The sequence below is a fragment of the Mustela nivalis genome (assembly GCF_964662115.1).
Source record: "Mustela nivalis genome assembly, chromosome: 7".
NCBI classification, from domain to species: Eukaryota; Metazoa; Chordata; class Mammalia; order Carnivora; family Mustelidae; genus Mustela; species Mustela nivalis.
In genome coordinates, this window is record NC_139026.1 from 147070269 (window position 1) to 147090070 (window position 19802).

General features: G+C 59.7%; 1 protein-coding gene across 2 annotated transcripts in view; it reads left to right on the forward strand.

Moving 5' to 3' along the window:
- DIP2C (disco interacting protein 2 homolog C) overlaps positions 1 to 19509 on the forward strand; it is a 347914-nt gene extending 328405 nt beyond the window's left edge. For both annotated transcript variants that reach the window (XM_082739775.1, XM_082739776.1), the window contains 5 exons: positions 8289 to 8346; positions 9932 to 10006; positions 11632 to 11806; positions 13384 to 13507; positions 16190 to 19509. In XM_082739775.1, the coding sequence (XP_082595901.1) occupies positions 8289 to 8346; positions 9932 to 10006; positions 11632 to 11806; positions 13384 to 13507; positions 16190 to 16442 (685 nt within the window). In that variant the 3' untranslated portion in view covers positions 16443 to 19509. The remainder of the gene's footprint in view (positions 1 to 8288; positions 8347 to 9931; positions 10007 to 11631; positions 11807 to 13383; positions 13508 to 16189) is intronic.
- Positions 19510 to 19802: the final 293 nt, after the last annotated feature.

Genomic DNA, 19802 nt, shown 5'->3' on the forward strand with positions numbered 1-19802 from the left:
CCCCGAAGGCCTCTACGGGGTCCTCTGACTTGGAGCGACAGATGAACGACGGGACGGCCGGCTCACTCTGAGTTTCAGACACAAGCGGCATCACTCCTCTAGCACAAATCTGTCCAGAAACGCTGGGTGAACGTGTGCTTTGAAAAGTGTCCCTGTTGATCTGAAATTCACATTTAACCGAGCGCCCTGTACTTCTGTTTGCTAGTCCGGCCGCTACCCCGAGATCAGACGTCCGCCGCGTTCTCGCAGCCACCGTGTCACAAGTGCCGTGTCTCCTCTGACAGAGAGATCTCGTTCATGCCCTGCAGGTTCCCGGGGGGGGGGTCCCCACTGCAGATTGCCGCCCTGTGCACTGATCTTTCCAGAGGAAGGTGGACACGGTCCCTGATTTCTCGCTGTGAGACGGGCACACGTGGCCAGAGCGATGAGAGCCCTTCCTGGGCACACTGTGCGTCAAGTGCGATCCTGCCGCCTTTGCGGGGTTCCGCGGTGCAGGGTAAGGCCTTGAGGAGCCCTCTTGTGTGGGGCGGCACGCAGGCCTGGAGAAGGAGAGGACAGCAGACCCCTGCCTTGGGCTGGGGCGTCGGCCAGGCGGAGCAGAGCCCCCTCGGACCAGCCGAGCCACTGGAAAGGCCCCCTTTCTTGTTCTCTCCCTCCTCACCTGCTGTCGCGCACACGCACCTCGTGGCTTGTGAGTAAATGGCCCACAGTGCGTTCGGGTGGACACAGGGAGAAGGTGATGGAAGGTACCAGTCTGTGAAACCCGCTTTCTTCCTGTCGTGTGTTCAGCTCCGCTGTCTGTGTCCTGGCCAGTTTCTCTGCTCCCGCCGTTAACACACTCCGTACCACCATGACACCCTGGGAAGCCCGTGGGATTGTAGGACCTGAGCGAAGCCAAGGGCCGGCAGCTGATCCTGGCCCGGGTGGCTGTCCCGTGGAGGCCCATCCCGCATTGGAAAGGGAGAGTGATTTTAGAAGAAAGGAGTCCTAGAGACTTTTCCCCTGAAGGGAAGCATCTCTTTGCTTAAATAAACTTATTTCGGGGGGAGTCTGTTTGTGGAGGAAGAGAGGCCGCGTGCTCAGACGTGGGCCTGACCGCAGCCTGGGGCGGGCACAGGGGACCCCGGGCTCGGAGCGTGGCAGGCACCACGGAAGGACAGCGTGGCTTCTGCGTCACGGGATTTACTCATGGTCTGCGTGTTGAAGCGACGTGTGACCTCCTCCTGCACCACCTGTCCCTGACCGTGTAAGCGGCGGCTGTGAACAGGCCGGTACGGGGCTGCGCCAGAGGGCAGCTCCATGTTCAACTTCTTGAGGACCCTCCAGGCCGTTCTCCGGAGCGGCTGCCCCGGCTCGCGTCCCGTTTCTCCGCATCCTCACCCGCACCCGGGGTTTCTCGTGCGGCTGATTTCAGCCGCCCTGACGGGTATGAGGGCATCCGTGGGACTTGATGGTGGTTTTGATGTGAACTCCCGGTGGTCAGTGCTGCTGGGCATCCTCTGGGCTTGCTGGCCGTGCACAGAACTCTCTCGAAGAAGTAAGTGTCGGTTCGAGTCCTTTGCCGGTTTCTCATCAGATTGGTGTATTTTTGAGTGGTGGGCGTCCTTCTGTGTGTGGGGTCGCAGCCCCTTCTTGGGTCTCGCCAAGGAAACTTGCCGTGTTCTCCCCTCCCACGGATGCCCTTTCGCTCTGTTGAGGTCGCCGAGGGCACGGGTCTTTGTTGTGGTGGGATCCCGTGTTTGCCCCTTTGGCTGCCTGTGCGTTGCTGTCCTAGTGCAGGGTTTGGGGATTTTTTTTGTGGTTTTTTTGGTTGTTGTTTTGTTGTTGTTGTTGTTTTTGCCAAATCTGACGTTAAGCTTCTGCCCTGTTTTCTCAGAATGTTCTTATACTTCTAACTTTTGTGTTCAGTCTTGACCCAATTTTGAGTTAAATGATTACCAATTATATTTTTATTTTTACTTTTTATTGATTTCTTTACGTAGACTCCAGCTGGGCATGGAACCCGGTGTGGGGCTTGAACTCACAGCCTGAGATCAAGACCCAGACTGAGGTCAAGAACTGGGCGCTTACCTGACTGGGCTGCCCAGGGGCCCCTGAGGGATATTTTTAAAAGGCAAGGGCTGCATTTTTTGTTTAAACGCCGATTTCATAAAGTCAGAAAAGCTCTGGGAATGTTCCCCAGTAATGGAAGCTAAAGACACGGGACAGCCAGCCGCAAGCCCTGGTGCTCGGCGGGTCCTCGGCGTGGGGAGATGCCGCGCGGCCGGCGCTGGGCTGATGGACGGGGCTGCAGTCGGGGCTCAGATCGGTGCTCTTGTTGTGGACGGTCGTGCTGTGACTGTGTGTGAGAGTCGCCCCCCTCGGAGGACGTGATGGACTACTGAGCAGCAGAAGGTCCATTGGAAGCGGCGTCCCCCCCTCGCCTTCAGAAAGACACACACACCTGTGTGTGTGTGTGTGTGTGTGTGTAATCCTGACGAAGGGATGATAGAAGGTTCTTTGCACTCCTTTCATTTTTGCAAGTTTTCTATAATTTTGAAATTACTTTCAGAGACATTTCCAGGAAATGACGCTCATAACGTATCAAGTCCAGACACTGTTCTGCAGGCCTTTCTGTTCTCAGGAAGGGAAGGGAGGTGTGCCCTAGTGGGACCGTCTGCTGGGAGGTAGCAGACCCAACGCCCGCTGTCTGGGGCAGATGCGCACCCACGTAGAAGGGAACAGGGTAGGTAGAAGCAAACACCAGAACACCCTGCGGGGCACTCCACACCGCCCTGTGCGCCCGGCACGGGCTCCGCTGGACGTCTCCATAGAGGCTCTTTGACGTCCTCGGAGGACGCCGCCAGCCCCAGCCGGGGTGTGGACAGGGGCAGGGGTCACACTAAGGGAGACACCTGATGGACATTCTTTTGGGAGAGAGGTCGGGCCAGCACAGAGGGGTACGTTGTGTTGAGTATGTGCCCTCGGCCGGACGTGGTAAGAAGGGCTTCACCTCCGTGGTCTTCCTCGCCAAACGCACAACCTCCGTCCCCCCGGGAGAGACACCAGATGGTCCCACAGACCAGCCCGCCTGGCTCCGCATGGCTATTACGGGCATTAAAATGGAAGTTGTGAGTGGCTGCACCGGCCCGGGGGGGCTACAGAGACGTGGGAGCTGGATACCCCGTGGGGTGCAGGAGAAGGTCATTGGCAAATACGATGACTCATGCACTCGAGGTGACAGAAAAGTGTCGATGCGGCTGGTTCCTTAGTGGGAGCGGACGTCTGTTCCCTGCCGCGCGCACCTCTGTGTCCAGGACTGCGGTTATCACTGGGAGCCTGGCGGGGCCACCCTGGGCATTCGGGTTTTTTGTGAATCTGAGACTGGCCTGGGGCACCTGGGGGCTCCGTCGATGAAGCCTCTGCCTTCGGCTCAGGTCATGATCTCGGGGTTGTGGGATAGAGACCCCTTTTGGGCTCCTTGCTCGGCGGGGAGCCTGCCTCTCCCTCTGCCTCTGCCCCTCCCCACTACTCACGTGCACGTCTCTCGTTCATGGTCTCAAATAAACAAAACCTTAAAAAATAAAATAAAACTATCCCAAAAATAAATGCTACTAGTTAAAAGGAAAAGTCTAGATGTCTGAAAAACAGACATTTTCCCTAAATTTAATTTGAATGAGTTTGCATCAAAACCTTAGGAATGGACACGGGGCCGGACCCACGCCCCGTCGAGGGTGCACAGACAGACACCAGCAGGGAGAAGGGGCCGCAGGGCTCCTTCAGCCTGAGGGGAGACGAGCACAATCCGGACGTCAGGAGGGCTGCCGGGGCAGGAGCACGCCAGGCTTGTGATTTTGCGGGAGGAGAGGCCGCGGTCACACGTAGGTACTCGGACGGTGGCTCTAGGCTGTAAGCGTGCTCCTCTGTCCTGCCCGCTGTCCCTCGTTTTGGGGTGACTTCTGCCAGGTTGGGGCTTCCGGGACCCCCAGGCTGCGGGGGGGGGCTGGAACCCTTTGCTGTCATCAGGGGCTGACCCGGGGGCTGAGCTTCCCTTAGAGCACCACGGCCTTTGGTGTGTGCCGCGGCGTCGCCCCTGCCGCGGGTATGACCGCGGCATCCCCGTCCTCGGATGCACTTCACCAGCCGCACAGGCTGCCGCAGGCTATTAACCAGCCAAACCCGCACAGTAAAACGGGTCTCCTGTTCCTCCCTCCGCCTCGGCTTCCGGGAGGCTGAGGACCAGACTCGGCCACGGCCCCAGCAGCGGGGCCCCACTTCCCGGAGCACCCATCCCCCATCGTTAGGGACCCCTCCCACCCGCCGTCTTCTGGAACTTTAAAAAACTCGTGCCGAGGGTGTCATGTTCCGTTCAGTCTCGTAGCTGCTTCAGACGCTGGAAGGATGTTCTGTGAAAGCCCTGGGCTTTCTGGTAGCACGTCCATGGCACGGGGGCAGGCGCAGAGCCACGCGTTTTCCCCGGCGACGACGCTGCGTCCTGTCCCTCCTCTGCGTCGGCCGTAGCCGAACGGGTTGTGGCAATTGAAGGTGCAGACGGTGCTCACTTTCCAGGTCACGGCGGCCACCAGGCAACCCGAGCTGGGCAGCAGCGTGACGGGCAGGAACGGGGACCCTGTCCGGACGCTCCTGGCAGCCCCGGGGCAGGTGGTGTGATGTCGCGCTTGGTCCGCAGGTGGCCAGCTGCGTGGGGCAGCGTTGGTGGGCCTGGCCCGGGGCAGGAGTCGTGGTCCACAGATCCATGGCAGATGAGGAAGGGGCGAGTGTGGGGGAACTCGGGAGGCTGTGGCGGCCCCCCCAGGGCACCCCCCGAGGCCGGAGGAGGTCCTGAGGAGGACCCATTGCAAGCGATGTCTTGCGGCAGCGACCCTGTGTCACGCGGACAGCTGCAGCCTGGCAGGGCAGAGCTCAGGTCAGGGCCAAAACGGTCCAAGTTCAGAGCACAAGGTGGGGTTTCATCGGGATCATAAGCCGGCCCCACGTTCACCGTCTTCCTTATAATCTCTTCTGGTGGAAGCCTGAGCGTCGCATCGTTAAGAAAGACTAGACAGAAAACCGTGGTTTGGGGAGCCCCGGCTTTGTTCTTGAGCTTGGGAAGGTCAGCGAAGAGCAGGGCTCCTCCCCTCCCGCGGCCCGGCCAGGTTAGAGGGGACGTGAGCCACCAGTGCCCCGAGCGAGCTCGTGAGCTGCTGAGAACCCGCGTTGGTTGGGAAAGGGGCTCGCGCCCCTCGGGAGCCGGCTCGGTGCACCGGGACGGCCGTGAGGGCAGCAAGGGCACCGGCAGGACATCCGCGTCCCGGGCCGGCGGGTCGGTCGGTGGCTGCGTCGCGCCCGGAGACTCTGCCGCGTCCGTCAGAATCCCCCCGAGAGGGTCTCCGCTGTGGGCTCGGTCTGGGCTCTCTTAGGAGACAGGACCACTTTCTCCGCCTGCGTCGCTGTGGAGGGAGCCAGGCCGCTTGCTGGTAGACAGCCTGTCCACACAGCCCCTCGCGTGTCTGCTGTGCGGCTGTCACCTTCCAGACCCCTGGGAGAGGCAGTGCCCACGGCGGCCCCACAGCCACGGGCAGCAGGCAGGGGCCCACGGGCACGCGGGGCTCCTCCGACCCGACGCCAGCCGGCCTCGTGAGCGGCGCCCTCCCGCGCCGAGGGGGCCGGAGACTGAGCCGGGCTGCACCCACACAGGCCGCCCTCCTAGCTCGCCGCGGGTCTGCCTTCATCTCTGCGTGCGCAGAAAACCGTCCCTTCCCGCGCGTGTTGCACACGCAGGTCGCAGCATGTTCAGGAGGCGGCGCTGCCTGCTGGTCCCGGGGGGCTGGGCTGGGTTTGGTCCCCTGTCGTCCAGTCTCTGGATGCCCCCCTCCCATGTGGACGGAGGGCCGTCTTACGTGGCATTAATGGCTGGTTCGTGAGCGATGCCGGCACCCTGTCCCTGCTCCCACGGGGCCCGGACACAGAACGCCGTTTCCATACTGGCCGGAGGAGAAACTTGCGAAAGAGCCTCTGACTCCACGTGTGGGACGAGGTCCCTCCTTTTGCATCAGACAGGGAAGGACGGGGCATAAGTAGTCCCTTCGAGCAGGACGAGGGCAGAGGAGGCTGACGTGTGTGTGGGGCCAGGAGCTCCGCTCGCGGGAGGAGAGCCTGCCCTGGTGCTGTCCCCTCCGACTGGCCAGGCCCAGGCCCGGGTAGAAGCCTGCAGGGACGGGGAGCAGGTCCTGAGCCCCCGAGGCCAGTCCGGGGACTTTGCCCTTTGTGTTCTAGTTCCACCCTTGACACCAGGTTGTCCTCTCCCACGTCCTCACGGTCCTGATGCAGTGGGCAGAGCTGCTGCGGCCATCCAATGTGCCCGGCAGGGCTTTCCGACGGCCTGAAGCAGCGACGGCTGTGCGTGCACAGGGGCAGAGCAGACGTGTGTCTGAGATGGCCCTCCTCTTTGGGTCAGAGCCGTGTTCCCGAGCCTGACTCCTGGCCTTGGGGGGCACCTGCCCTGGGTATGGCCAGCTGTGGACCCTGGACAGCAGCCCTGCTCCCACAGAGACTGGGGTGCGTCTGTTGACCCCGTAGCTTTCTTTCTCCATGTGCAGCAAACTACTGCTGTCCAGACGCCACTGTTGGGCAGCGAGCTGCCGGACACAGGCGCGCCCACGTCACCTGGCGCTCACTTGGCACCAAGGCCTGGACTCCCGACCCCATGAGAGCGGCGCGTCTGTCTGCTGTGCGCTGCAGCGAGGCCGGCCCCCGGGCCGTCAGTGCTGTTGCGAAGGCAGCCCTGAGTCCTGGCGCGGCCTACCTGGGCCGGAGGAGGGTCTGTGTCCCGCAGTTCTGGATGACTGCACCGAGCGCTAGCTTTGGACGGTAATGTCACTGGGCCTGACGGCGTATTCCAGAACTGTGCCTGAGGTCCAGGCTGGTTTTCTCGGATGACTCCTCATCTCCCACTTAGGTCTCCCCTAAGACAACCACCAGAGATCTGAGCAGTTCCCGTCAGATCCCAAATTGGAATGCTGAGTTTTCCGCCTCACCGGGTCACTGCCGGCTCCGGTCTGGCCCTCGCTTCCCTCCCCAGGGCTGCCGAAGAGAAGGTGTCCCCCCTCCTTCCTGCCCCCAGCCCCACGACTCAGCCCCACTCACCCCACGCCGGCTCCTTCCACCTGCGGCAGCAGAAGGCACCACACCCGGCCTGCCCACTGCCACCAGGTTTCCTCCTGCGGTGCCCCGGTGCCTCTCCCCCGGCCCCCTCTGTCTCTGGGGTACTTGCGAGTTAGGAGGAGGGTCTCCCTGATGGTGTGGGGGCAGGGGCAGGCGTGCCGAGCCCCCCTTCTCCCTGGCGTGGAGACACACGACATCCCCCCGCTCTGTGCTCCCAACTCCGCTCCACAGTGTCTGGCCACGTTCTGCTGTGCCTCCCTCTCCTGCAAGAACAACTGCCCTTTAGATGAGTGAACAGCGTCGCAGCCCACCGGACGGGGGCAGAGAGGGACCAGGCACTTAAGAAAACGGTGGGAAGGATTTAGCCAGCTCGGGCTGGGGTCACACCAGCGTTGTCTGTGGTTCTTTGTTGTTGTTTTTAAGATTTTCTTACTTGTTAGAGAGAGAGCATGAGCAGGGGGAACGGCAGGCAGAGAGAGGAGGAAGCAGGCTCCTCACCGAGCAGGGAGCCCGATGCGGGGCTTGATCCCAGGACCCTGAGATCATGACCTGAGCTGAAGGCAGAGGCTTAACCCACTGAGCCACCCAGGCACCCCCGCCCACAGTTCTTTAGACTAAATCGCCATTAAGTATTGTTTTAATGGAAAAGAGTTTCTTTTCTGAAAGACGTCTTTGCTCTCTGAGTTGGCCGGTCCTGTTCCCCCTGGGGCCCAGACACTCTGGCGTCAGACTCCTGCAGTCACCGACTGGGGCCTCCTGTCGCCTCAGCCCTGGGCAGCGCGGTCCCCACAACCGGCCCTGGGTTCAGCGCCGCGGCGTGACGTTGCCCTGTCCTTTTCTGCAAGTGCTGCGCTCAGTCCCGCGTCCTCTGGGTGCAGAGTCATTTTCCCAGCTGTTGTGCAGACTTGGTGGCTGGGGCGCGGCCTCTCTGTGGCCTGTGCCGTGTCTCCGTCTCCCCACCAGAGCCCAGCAGCCGTTTGCTGCTGGACCACTTCTTCTTTGGTTTCTGAGCTGTCTTTGCATTGGACGGTGCTCGCCAGCCGACCAAACGTTCCCCCGCCCGGCCCTGAGCAGGTGCCGACTGGAGGACGGGCGTCGTCGGCTCCCGGCACGCACGTCATCACACCTTCTCTCTCTGTTTGCAGAGTCCGCTTGGTGGAAAGAGGCTCTCCTCACAGCCTGCCCCTCATGGAATCGGGAAAAGTAAGTGCTGACGGAAGAAAGATGGATTTCTGCCGAAGTCTCGGGCTCAGCATGTGTGGGCTTTGACATTTCAAGAAATCCATCTTCTAGAATATTTTCTCCAAAAAGCTTTCTTAAATGTAGTATTTCAGAACTGGGTTTGGCCATGAGTCCAGAAACTCCAACAACAGTGTTTTAAACAAGTTAGGTGATTTTTTTTTTTCTCTCACGTAAAAGAAATCATGAAAACTCCAGAGTCCTTGCCCCCTTCTGTCTTACTCGAGTTTGCACGGATTCCGTTCCCAAGGGTGCCTCAGGGTTGGAAGTGCCTGCTGCGGCTCCAGCCATCACTTGCACATTCCAGCAGCAGCAGAAGCAGCAGGAAAAGGAAACTGCAGGTCCAGAGCTCAGCAAGGCTCCTAAGCCGCCTCACACCCACTTTGATACCCCTGGCCAGAATCGGGTCACACAGTCACACTGGCTGAAGGACAGTTGGAAACGCAGCATTAGTTCTGAATGTTCTGGGCCTGGGGGAAAAAAGCCAGGACCGATTGCCATGGAAGTGAACGAAAAGGGGCGGTCAGGGGACAGTGTAGTTCCTGTCACAGTGGGTGTGTTTTTTATGTGGGTTAGAGGGCAGGACCTGTATCTATGGTAAGTGAAGACCTTTTCCTGGTTTTGGCCCCGGTGTCCGGACTGTCCTCCATGTGGCGTAATTCCAGGAGTGCCTTATGTCGCTTCTGGACCTTTTATAATCTTCGTCTACATGAGCTCCACTGAGAGTTCCCAGGGGAGGATGCCGGGCTTGCCCGCCCTAAGCCAGCCGTTAGCGGGACGAAGGGGCCAGAGCTGTCATGTCTCACGTCAGACTGAAGGGACAGGAACGGGACAGGACAGGACGCTCACCACCGACGTTTTGCCGGATCTCAGTGTCTCCCGTTAGCTGCACACGGGCAGTCTCTAAATTGGCAGAACCAGCTTGTGCTGCCGTATGCATGTGGTTTTAGTGAAATTTGAAATGTTTCCAAACTTCCGCTGAGAAGGAAATGCTTGACACAAACATTCGGACACAAGACCCTGAGTGCCGGAGGGTGCTGAAGCGTCACCGAGAGCGAGAGCAGGACGGGCCTTCAGGTCAGAACACGCGGGACGCGCCAGCTCTGCCACCGTCCCTCTGTGGCGCTGCGCCGCACCCTCCTGCACTTTCAGGGCACATGGGTCTCTGAGAACCTGACCCGTGATGTGCTTGCCTCCGGGCCGGCCGCAGGCCTGCCTCCACGCTGGCGTCCCCTGACATCACGCAGTGTTGAGCGTACGTGGAGAGTCAACCGAGAGGCCTGCCAAGGTCCTGCGAGCTGAGTCACACCGTTTGTCCTGTTTTCATTCAGATGCTTGATTTTAAGGTCACATTAACACAGGCTCCGTCACCGTAGTAACAAATGCGGTAAGACGCAATGGCCGCGTGGTGATTACGTCATGCTGCGGTACGGGATTTTGATTGAAAGCCATAGTACTTTCTAACCCTGAAGGCAAGGTCAAGGTCAGGTCAGCTGGTGCACAGCCCGTACCTCTGTGTCCACTGACCAGAATGTCCTTTCCCACATAGATCCTTCCAGGGGTTCGGATCATAATTGCGAATCCAGAAACAAAAGGACCGTTGGGTGACTCCCACCTGGGTGAGGTGAGTTACTAGTTGCCCCCGGGAGAAGTGAGCCGCGGGGTGTCCCCCGGGGAAGCAGGACATGGGCCCCCCCGGTGAGGTGTGGGGTGTGCGGATGAGCGGGTCTGCCCTCCTGCTCTCCGCTTTCCGCCCTGCTGACACCAGCAAACGCCTCCCACCGCTAAGCCACCATGCGTGTGATCGGACTGGCCGGGAAGTGACGGGAAATGAGCTTTACTGCTTCGAGGGGTTGTGCAAGTTGAGTTCGAGAGGGGATCTTCTCTTGGAAGAGCTGGGGAGGAGAGACAGCGTGGGCTGAGGTTGCTCACGCCGAGGCTCGCGTTTCCCGTGGCCCGGCCGGTGCTGCCGAGAATTCATCGGAGGGGATGGAGCAGTGCGCACGGAGCCCACGGCCACGGCCACGGCCACGGCCACGGCCACGAGTCCTACGGTTCCGTGTCCGTAGCAAGCGGGTTCGGAACGACGGGTGTTTTCCGTGGTCGGAAGCCCTTCCGCTCGCTCACGTTCACCACGAGACATTTCCCCGCCGACCTGCCACCCGCCCAGCGCCCGCCCAGCGTGGCCAGCCATGGAGAACGGAGGGGACATCGCGGCCCAGTGCAAACACCCTCCTTCCCTCCCGCTCCTTCCCTCCCCTCCTTCCCTCCCCTCCTTCCCTCCCCCTCCTTCCCTCCCGCTCTCTCCGAGACCGAGCCCGCGTGTGCCCCGGGCAGCCCCTCTCCCGGCTGCGGGGTCACCTGCCCCGTAGGCGCTGACACCCCATGAGAAACCCCCACGCTCAGCAGACAGGGAGCCAGCTGGCAGTTGGCACAGGGCAGGAGGTGCGCAGGGGGAGGGGAGGGAGAGGAACGCGTGCGGCTGTGAGGTGAGTGAGGACGGGGAGTGGACAGTGCGGCTCGGGGAGTGCGGCGACGGGAGGCCATGATGTGCTGTGGGACTGGTCATTGCCCCGTCACGCAGACAAGGGTCCGGTCGCTCCACTGTGCACGGGACACTCCGGTGACCTCGTGGCTCGGGACCCTTCAGGGGACGCCTCTCCCGGAGGCCGGTGCCTGTGTATAAAGGGCGGCGTGAGTGTCGGGCGCTGCCCAGCTCCGTTTCTCTGAGGCTGGGCTTGGGCCCTCACTGCACATTCCCGGTCACAGGCGAGATCAGAGCGGAGGTGACGGCACATTCCCGGTCACAGGCGAGATCAGAGCGGAGGTGACGGAACTGCACCGGAGCCGCATTCGAGGATGCTTTTCCCGATGAGACAGGAGGACGGCGCCGCCCTGGGCGCCTGAGCGAGCCCCTCGCTATTGCTTTCTGCCCGGGGCTGTGTCTTACTGAGAAGACTGTGCGCAGGACAGCCGGGCGGGGTTCGATCTGCCCATGGGCCGTGTCGCTTCTGTCCCTGCTGATGCAGGCGCCCGGTTGGCAGCGGGGGCCCGGTGGCAGACACATTTGATGCGCTCACTTTAAAAACCCTCCAGGCGTTTTCACAGGCTCCTCGGGAGGCAGACAGACAGCGTCACTGTTTGATTAGTGGCTCTTGTCCAGGAGAAGCGGTAGCATCCGCGTCAGGCTCCTGCAGACCCCCCGGGCGAGCCCCCAGGCGAGCCCCGGCTCTGTCGCTTCCTTCACAGATCTGGGTTCACAGCGCCCACAACGCCAGTGGCTACTTCACCATTTACGGAGACGAGTCCCTCCAGTCAGACCACTTCAACTCAAGGTTAAGTTTTGGAGACACGCAGACGGTCTGGGCGCGGACGGGCTACTTGGGGTTCCTGCGGAGGACGGAGCTCACGGACGCAAACGGAGGTACGAGCCTGGGCGGTGAGTGGAGAGGCCGGCTGCGGCCCCAGAGCATGCTGTGTGCTGCCCAGAGCCCGGGCGGTGAGTGGAGAGGCCGGGCCGCAGCCCCAGAGCACGCTGTGTGCTGCCCAGAGCCCGGGCGGTGAGTGGAGAGGCCGGGCCGCAGCCCCAGAGCACGCTGTGTGCTGCCCAGAGCCCGGGCGGTGAGTGGAGAGGCCGGGCCGCAGCCCCAGAGCACGCTGTGTGCTGCCCAGCAGCGGGAATGCAGCCGAGCGGGAAGGAGCAGAGGGCCAGCGTGAGTCCACACGCTGAAGCCACATGTCCCAGACTCTGCGCTGTCCTGGAGCCAAGGACAGGTTTAAACCAGGGACAGGAGCCAGGACGCTGCCCCATGCAGCAGACAGACCCCTCGCCCACCGGGCAGCCGCCCCGTCCCACTGAGGGCCGCCCGGGACCCAGGCTGGACAGCGGCCGCGGGGGCTGTCCCGGGCCTGGCTTGTCAGGAAAGGGAGGTAGGGGGGCACTCAGGCCTTGGGCAGGCGGGTGGAGGCTGCTGCCCTCTCCCCCGAGTGGGGCTGGTGCTGGGCAGGAGAGTTCTGGAAGGTGAAATGCAAAGGCCTCGCGCCGGGGAAGCCTGAGCTGCCAGCGCCGCTGTGGTCCTCCGGGCTTGAACCTGGCCGAACTGGCATGTATTTAGGGGAAAACACAAAAATATTTTGGCATCACATCAGCAATTGGGGAAAATCATAGACTGTTTTATTTGAGCGCGGTCTCTGGGATTCCTGTGACGTCCCAAGTGAGTCCGGGCCGTGGCGATCCGGACCCCCAGGAGGTGGGACTGGCCCCATCCTGCCAGACTCGGGGGCTCTGGGACAGCACTGCTGCGGTTTCCTCACTTCGGGGACCCCCCAAAGGTGGGACACCTGCCGCAGTAGTAGAAAACAGCAAATCAACGTCTCCGTCTCATCCGACCTGGACTCCGGGTCTCCTGTCTGCCAATCACGTCTTCAGACTCTTCCTGATACACCTACTACCCTAAAGACGAAGGGGTCTGCTTAGCTTTAAGGGAAGATGGACTGACGTCCCATTGTCGTTGTCCAAGGTTTGCATGAGGGATTGCGTGAGCTAAGGGGTCTCTGTTCGTGGGCGTTACCAGAGACTGCGCACTCGTCCCACTCGGAGCCGGGTTTCTAGCAGCTCCGACCTCATGGGACGCCGTCCGAGGGCACGGGCTTTGGTTCAGGCCGTGCTGCGTGCTGACCTGTGGCCCTGGGAGAGCGCAGTGCCTGCCGGCACCCAAGGGGCGGAGGGGCCCAGAGGAGTAGGAGACAGTGTCCTGGTGTGCAGAATTGGGGCTGGATGCGCACAGGGCCCCGTGGTGCCAAGGTGCACGGCTGGCCAGGCTGGTGCCCCGGGGACCCCGGTGGTCCCGGTGGCCCAGACCCATGAGAGAAAGGGACGAGCAGCCTGCGCTCAGCAACCCCGTTCCTCAGCCACTGTGTCTGACTCGGGTGGTTGAACCTTCAGTCCTCACGACGCAGCTGCGTGGTGCGGAGACTCACACACGTTCCCCGCCCCCGCAGAGCGCCACGACGCCCTGTACGTGGTGGGCGCGCTGGACGAGGCCATGGAGCTGCGGGGCATGCGGTACCACCCGATCGACATCGAGACCTCGGTCATCCGAGCCCACAAGAGCGTCACGGAGTGGTGAGTGCGGCGGGCACGGCGGGCGTCCCAGGGCCCCGTGCGGGCAAGCAGGGTTTGTGCTCCACTAGCTCTGGGATTAAGAGCTCGGCCGGAAGGGAGTGCTGTTGGCCCGCAGGCCGTGTCCCACGCGTCCCTGGAGGACACGGTACTGACCCCTGCGGGGCAAGGCCCAGGAGGCCAGGTGGTCGCTGTTTGAGTTTTGTTTCCGAGAGCCAGACGGATGTGTACACACAAGCGGGCCCTGAAACGGGCGCACCCCATGGACGCCTGTTCCCCTGGGAGCTGTGACCGGTTCCCACAGGAGAAGGCTGAGCTGTGGAGAAGGGAACCCGCCCGAGTACAACCAGAGGCCAGTCACCAGGCAGGCAGGGCCCTCGGGCACATGGGGCTCGCCGTCCCAGAGCTCGGCTTCCTGCCTCCTGCTGCATGGGGCTGGCCTAGGGGCCTCGCGGGCCCTCACGGCCCATGCACGGTGGCCCTGGTGCAGGACACTGGTGCAGAGCGACTCCGTGCCCTCTGCTGTAGGTTCACTGGTCTGCTCGACCCCAGAGCTGCCGGGACCCATGTGCTCTCGGGCTCAGCTGCCAAGGGAGCCACATGCCAGAATGTCCCCCGAGCAGTCCCTCCTGGTGGGGACAGGAGCCTGAGTTCTTCACTGCTCCTGGGGAGCTGATAACGGGGCGGTATCTGTTGACGGCAGCTCAAACGCGTGGAAGAGACAGTGCGCTGGCGACCCCACGCGCGGCCCCGTGCTTCCGACGAGGCACTGTCCTCTCCCCCCGGGGCTACAGGAGCCGCCTGTGCACGTGAATGTGGACGGGAGCCAGGACTCCTGGAGACAGAGGCGCGCAGGGACAGCACAGGGCTCGCTCTGTCTCCGCGCCGCTAGCTCAACGCGCCAGCGACCGCCTCCCACACTTGTTCTACCTGCCCCAAGCATTTCCCTCTGGTGGCAAAGGGCTGTTTCCACCTTCGGGGTCTGTGACGGGGGCTCCCTGCCGCCCCCTGGGGTGTGTTCTAAGCCCTGCCGTGGCCTCCTGCCCCGTGGCCCACTAGCTGATGCGTGTGGGGCGTCGCACTCACCTTGCCTCAACAAGCGCACCCAGTCCCGTCCCGCAGGGCCCCGTCCATCGGAGCCTGCGCCACTGAACCTGTTGTCCCCGCTCCTTCTCGCCTCCCCTGCCCCACCTGGGCTCCCCCTCCCGCGCACCCCCAGTGACTCGCTCCAGGGCGAGGGCGGACGCTGCATCCCTCCGTGGGCCTGTTTCATGGAGGCGCGGGCCAGCTGACCTCACCCAGGCCAGATCCCCCCTTCTCATCCGTCGTGTCCAGGGTCGGCCATCTCTGGCCCTCGGGGGACGACGTCCGCCCAGCCCGTAGCTCCCTGGCAAACCCCCTCCTCCATCAAATGCAGAAACCCGATTCTTGATACTGTGTCGAAAGCGTCAGACGCTGTAATAAAATTATACCCCAGGTGGCTGCTCTGGTATAAAATCTGTGATGTCCCAAACTCAGTATGGGCTCACTTGGGCCACACAGAGCAATATTTTAGTGTCATAAAGGGCCCTAGTCCGGGAACGCGGCACCAGCACATGCTGGGAACGGACCTTGGCAGGGCCGTTGCTGAGCTGCACGCGTCGCGGCCGACAGCAGAAGCAGTCGCCTGGGGGACCCGTTCCTCAGTACTTCCCTGCCACGCTGATGTGTGTGTGGGTCACACTAAACAAAACGGGCGTGTTTTTCTGACCAGACCTACCCATACGGTCGTAGGGAAGAGTAGTGCGTTTCCCAAACACTTGCTGCCCCCTGGACCCTTCTCGTCCGCGGCCCAGCACAGGCCACCGGAGCCCGGCCGCCGACAGGCCTCCCCTGCCCCCACCAGCCCGTAGACCGAGGGCTCCATGAGCATCGCCTACTAAGGCCCTATAACCACCCGTTTACAGACCAGCCTAGAAACCGCAGGCGGCTTAGGCTCCCACACACTGGCCAGACCCAATCGTCCGGGCCGCCCTCCACTCAAAGATCCCAAACAAAGGGCTTCTGGGTGAGTCGCTGACCTTCTGGAGGAACTTCCGCCCGCACGGTTCCCCTCCCACTGCCGGACACCCCTCCCAGACCGAGTGCTGCGGCTGTCCGCTGCTGGGCGCCCCCCCCTGCCCCGTCTGCAGCTGACCTCTGCGGTATCTGCCCCAGCGCGACCAGGGCCCATGGTCAGCCGAACACAGAGCTGGCGGCGGTCCGTGTTTCTCTCCCTCCCCTGACGTCCTCCTCCTGCTGTGGCAGAGGGAGGTCAGGATGGGCCCCATAGCCCTGGCTGCTCTGCAGCCTGTGCCCGCTCTCCACTGACCATGCCCGAGGACAGGACTGCACCTGAGGGGCCCCATGCGCACATGCTGGGGCATCTGGGGTGCCCCGGCACCCCGTGTCCCACGGCCACAGCTGTCAGGGTGCTGCCGGCACGGAGATCCCCTGCGTGCACGGCAGCCGCCGTGAGTGCCGGCCGTTAGGAAACGCTGCCCACGGGAGTGAGCACGGCCACTTAGCGAGCTAAGGGCCACGGGCTCAGAGAGACCGTCAGTGCACGGGCAGGTCAGGAAAGAACCGGGTGGGCCTTCTCGGGAAGCAAACACAGTTGTCACAGAAACGCCTCACGGCCTAGCGACGGTTTTCTCTGTCTTGCAGCGCGGTGTTCACCTGGACTAATTTGTTGGTGGTCGTGGTTGAGCTTGATGGGTCAGAGCAGGAAGCCTTGGACCTGGTGCCCTTGGTGACCAACGTGGTCCTGGAGGAGCACTACCTGGTGGTGGGGGTCGTGGTCGTGGTGGACATCGGCGTCATCCCCATCAACTCCCGGGGGGAGAAGCAGCGCATGCACCTGCGAGACGGGTTTTTGGCCGACCAGCTGGACCCCATCTACGTGGCCTACAACATGTAGCGTCATCTCTGGCCCCGCAGACTCTCCTAGGGAAGTAACCGTTTCTCTCCGTGTCACTAAAGTTTGCCGGCACGGGGGCGACATTCGCCGGAATGGAGCCTTGTTGGCGCGGTGGTGAGACTTTCCGCAGCAGTCCTGATTGGCATGGGGGTGAGATGTGGAATGTGCGTTTACCACTGAAGCTTGCTCAGAAGGACTTTGGATTACTGCCTTCGGTTTGTTGGAAAAACCCATTTCAAAAACTTTCTTTTCTTTTTTTTTTAATTATTAAATAATAAGTGCTTTCTTCGTAAATGTGGTATTTTGTTAAGCCAAAATAGCAATTAAAAAAATATTCTGCCCTCCAGATGGGTTCTTTTAAACAATTTATGTAGTGTGACAAAGAATTGTTTTCTCTGTTTAATGTGTCATAAAATCTTAATGACATGGACCTTGTTACTAATTTAAGCCATTGCTAGATTTCATCCTTTTAGGAAAGTTTGTTGAGGTACGAGAAAACCTTCCAAATAGCACCTTCCAATTAGATTTTAGCAGCTTTCTCTGTCAGAAGTGTGCTGGAGAGACAAAGGCTAACATACGGCCTTTGAAGTTAGCATAGAGTGAGAAGAAATTATAAATAAGGTGTATTTCGGCAACTATCTTGCAGATATCTTTGTACTAAACTAAAAAGATAAAATAAGTTAACTTCACATGTAATTATGTACAAAACGTTTAATTTATTTTGATCTCTTTAGAAGTATAAAAGAGAAAAACATTCAAGAACATTAAAGTCTTGTAATGTTTGCTAATATAAAAAAAGTGTTGTATTATCTTGCGTGGATAGTATCACAACAAATATATATATATGAAATATAAATTCACTAATGAACAAAGGAGATTTTAAAGTTTAAAATGCAGAACCTGTCACTTGCATGGTGTCCCTCACTGTACTGTAGACAAAGCGAGATTGTCTCCCACCCACTCTGCCGACACGAGCAATCCCGGATTGCCTGTAGCCCGGTCTACCTGTGTCTTCTAGAACCAGAGACCAGCAAGCGAAGTTACTGCCATCTCAGAGATGGGGAAGGAGTCGGAGGCTAAACGTGCACTATTTTCCCTTGGCCGTGGGGGCGACGGTGAGCGGTCTGTGCGGGGCGGGCCGCGCCACGGAGCGCACCAGGGAAGGCAGGCGGACAGTGCCGCTGTTCCTGAGCCACCAGAGTTCCTTGTTCTTCTATCCCGTCACCCTTCCCGGTCCTGGGCATGGAAAGGACACTCTTCCGTGGCGGTTCGCACCCGGTGGCGCCGCTTCCCTCCGACGGCCGGCCGTCGTCCCGAGTGCACAGACTGTCCAGAGCAGCTTTAAGGGAAAAGACTCGCAGAGGAGACCGTCCCCTCGGCCAGCTGTGTGCGGCTCCCCCGCCCGGCGCGAGCAGAACCTGCAGGGACCCCTCCTGAGCGGCCGGGAGCCCTCGCAGAGCGCCGGCGAGAGCTTTCCTGCGAGAAGGCCCCCGGCTGTCTTCGTTCCTCCTCCCGTGGATGATGCTGATCTCCGTCTCGCTGCCGCCGCCGCCTCACACGCCTTCCGGTGTCCGCGTCTCATCTGTGCGCTCCTCGATCACGTTGGCCCCTCTGTGTCCAGCCCAGAAGAGGTATCCACTGTCCAAGTGTGGTTTCTCTTGTAACTGCCCCAGTAGGACCCTGCAGTGGCTCTCGTTGCTAGAAATGCATGACCAAGATTGTTGCTGGGCAAACCTTAGTCTCTCTTCATTATACCGTAGGCGATGTCTTCATCGGCCTTTGCTGTACGCGCCAGCAGTAAGCCCTTTGCTCAAAGAGAGTTTTGTTTGACTTCCAAGATCCAAGGCTAACTGTTTTTAAAAAATTTTAAGTGGCTTTTTAAGAAATTTGTCTGCATGTGGGGTGCATCCTTCCATCTCCACAAATTGTTTGATTTTTTTAAATATCATTTGAGTTCATCACTGTGTGTGACTCTTTCTCTACACGCTTCAGATACACATTCCTACAGTCTTCTGCTTCCTAAAGGGGGGAAAACCCCACCACACACAGGAAAAGACCTTTTCTTACACACACCCACCTTGTTTAAGGGGAAGGAGGTTTAAGGTGTCAGGTAAGACACTGACTAGGAAACACAGCTACAGGGTAATCGTGAGGTCGAGCTGGTGTCGGAAGCAAACAACAAATCAGGTTATCACTTCCAAGTATGAGCTTCGCAGGCGGGGAGGGGCGGTCGTGAACGTGGTGAGGGACGTCCTGTCATCTCTCATGTTAGCGTCGAGGTCCAGAGGGTTGGGGGCTGGGATCGAAGGTCGTTTGTGCAAGAGGAAGGAAATACTCAGCAATAAAGAAGGATTGTTCTGTATTAGAAATTGTGCCGTAGATAAATCATCCATGGGAATGTAACAATGTTTGTCTTGTGACCTTGTGCTTTTGAAGTCAGACAAAACCGTGTAATCAACTTGCACAAAGAAGGGTACACAATGAACATTGAAACACAGACCTAACCCAACAGGGCGGCTTCCTCATGGTGCTTGTTTATTATGTATATTTAATCCTGCTTGACACTTTACCCAAGGGAAACTGCCCCTTTTATCAGTTGAATGTTAGCAGCGTTATTTCATAGAGTGTGTGACTGGTTAGAGAAATCCATGTACTCAACCAATCACGGTTTCAAACAAAATTTTTATGTGCAAAGGACGGTAACCTTCTCGTATGTTAAACCACCGGTAAGCTTTGTACATCTGTGATAACGCCTGTTTTATATTCAAATGAACAAATAAAAGCTTTTATTTTTGTTGCTCTGAAAATAGCAGTTTCTTAATTGGTCCCTGGACACTGTCTGGGACGGCTTCCACCCCAGGAAGGAAGTGACTCCTGCAGGGACTGGGAAATGGATCTCACTGTTTACATACTTTGTTGCATTACTTACTAGTACGGATGATCATACTTTGAACGATGTTTAAATTTTGATGTGGGCATTTATTGCTTAAAAAATTCCTATGGCAACAAATGTTTTGTGAAATGTTTTTTTTTAATTCTTTTAAATATATCTAAATATATTTGTTCACATTTGCTGCAAGTGTACAGATTCTTGGTAGACTTGGGGACAAAGAGGAAGCCCGAGTGCCAACGCCTCCCGACAGCGGAGTGACGGGGAACCCCGCGTGTGGGCCGGGGCTGGGCTCCTCCGTCCCCGGCTCCCTGCTCGCCCGACAACCGCAGGGGCCGGGCTGCGGCCCAGGATCCGAGGGGTCCTGCAGCCTCGTCTCGCGGAGGGCGGCGGCAGGTGGACCTACCTTCGGCCCACGTGTTCCCCGGGGCAGGTGGACACCACGAGCTCCCGCGAACGTTACGAGGGGC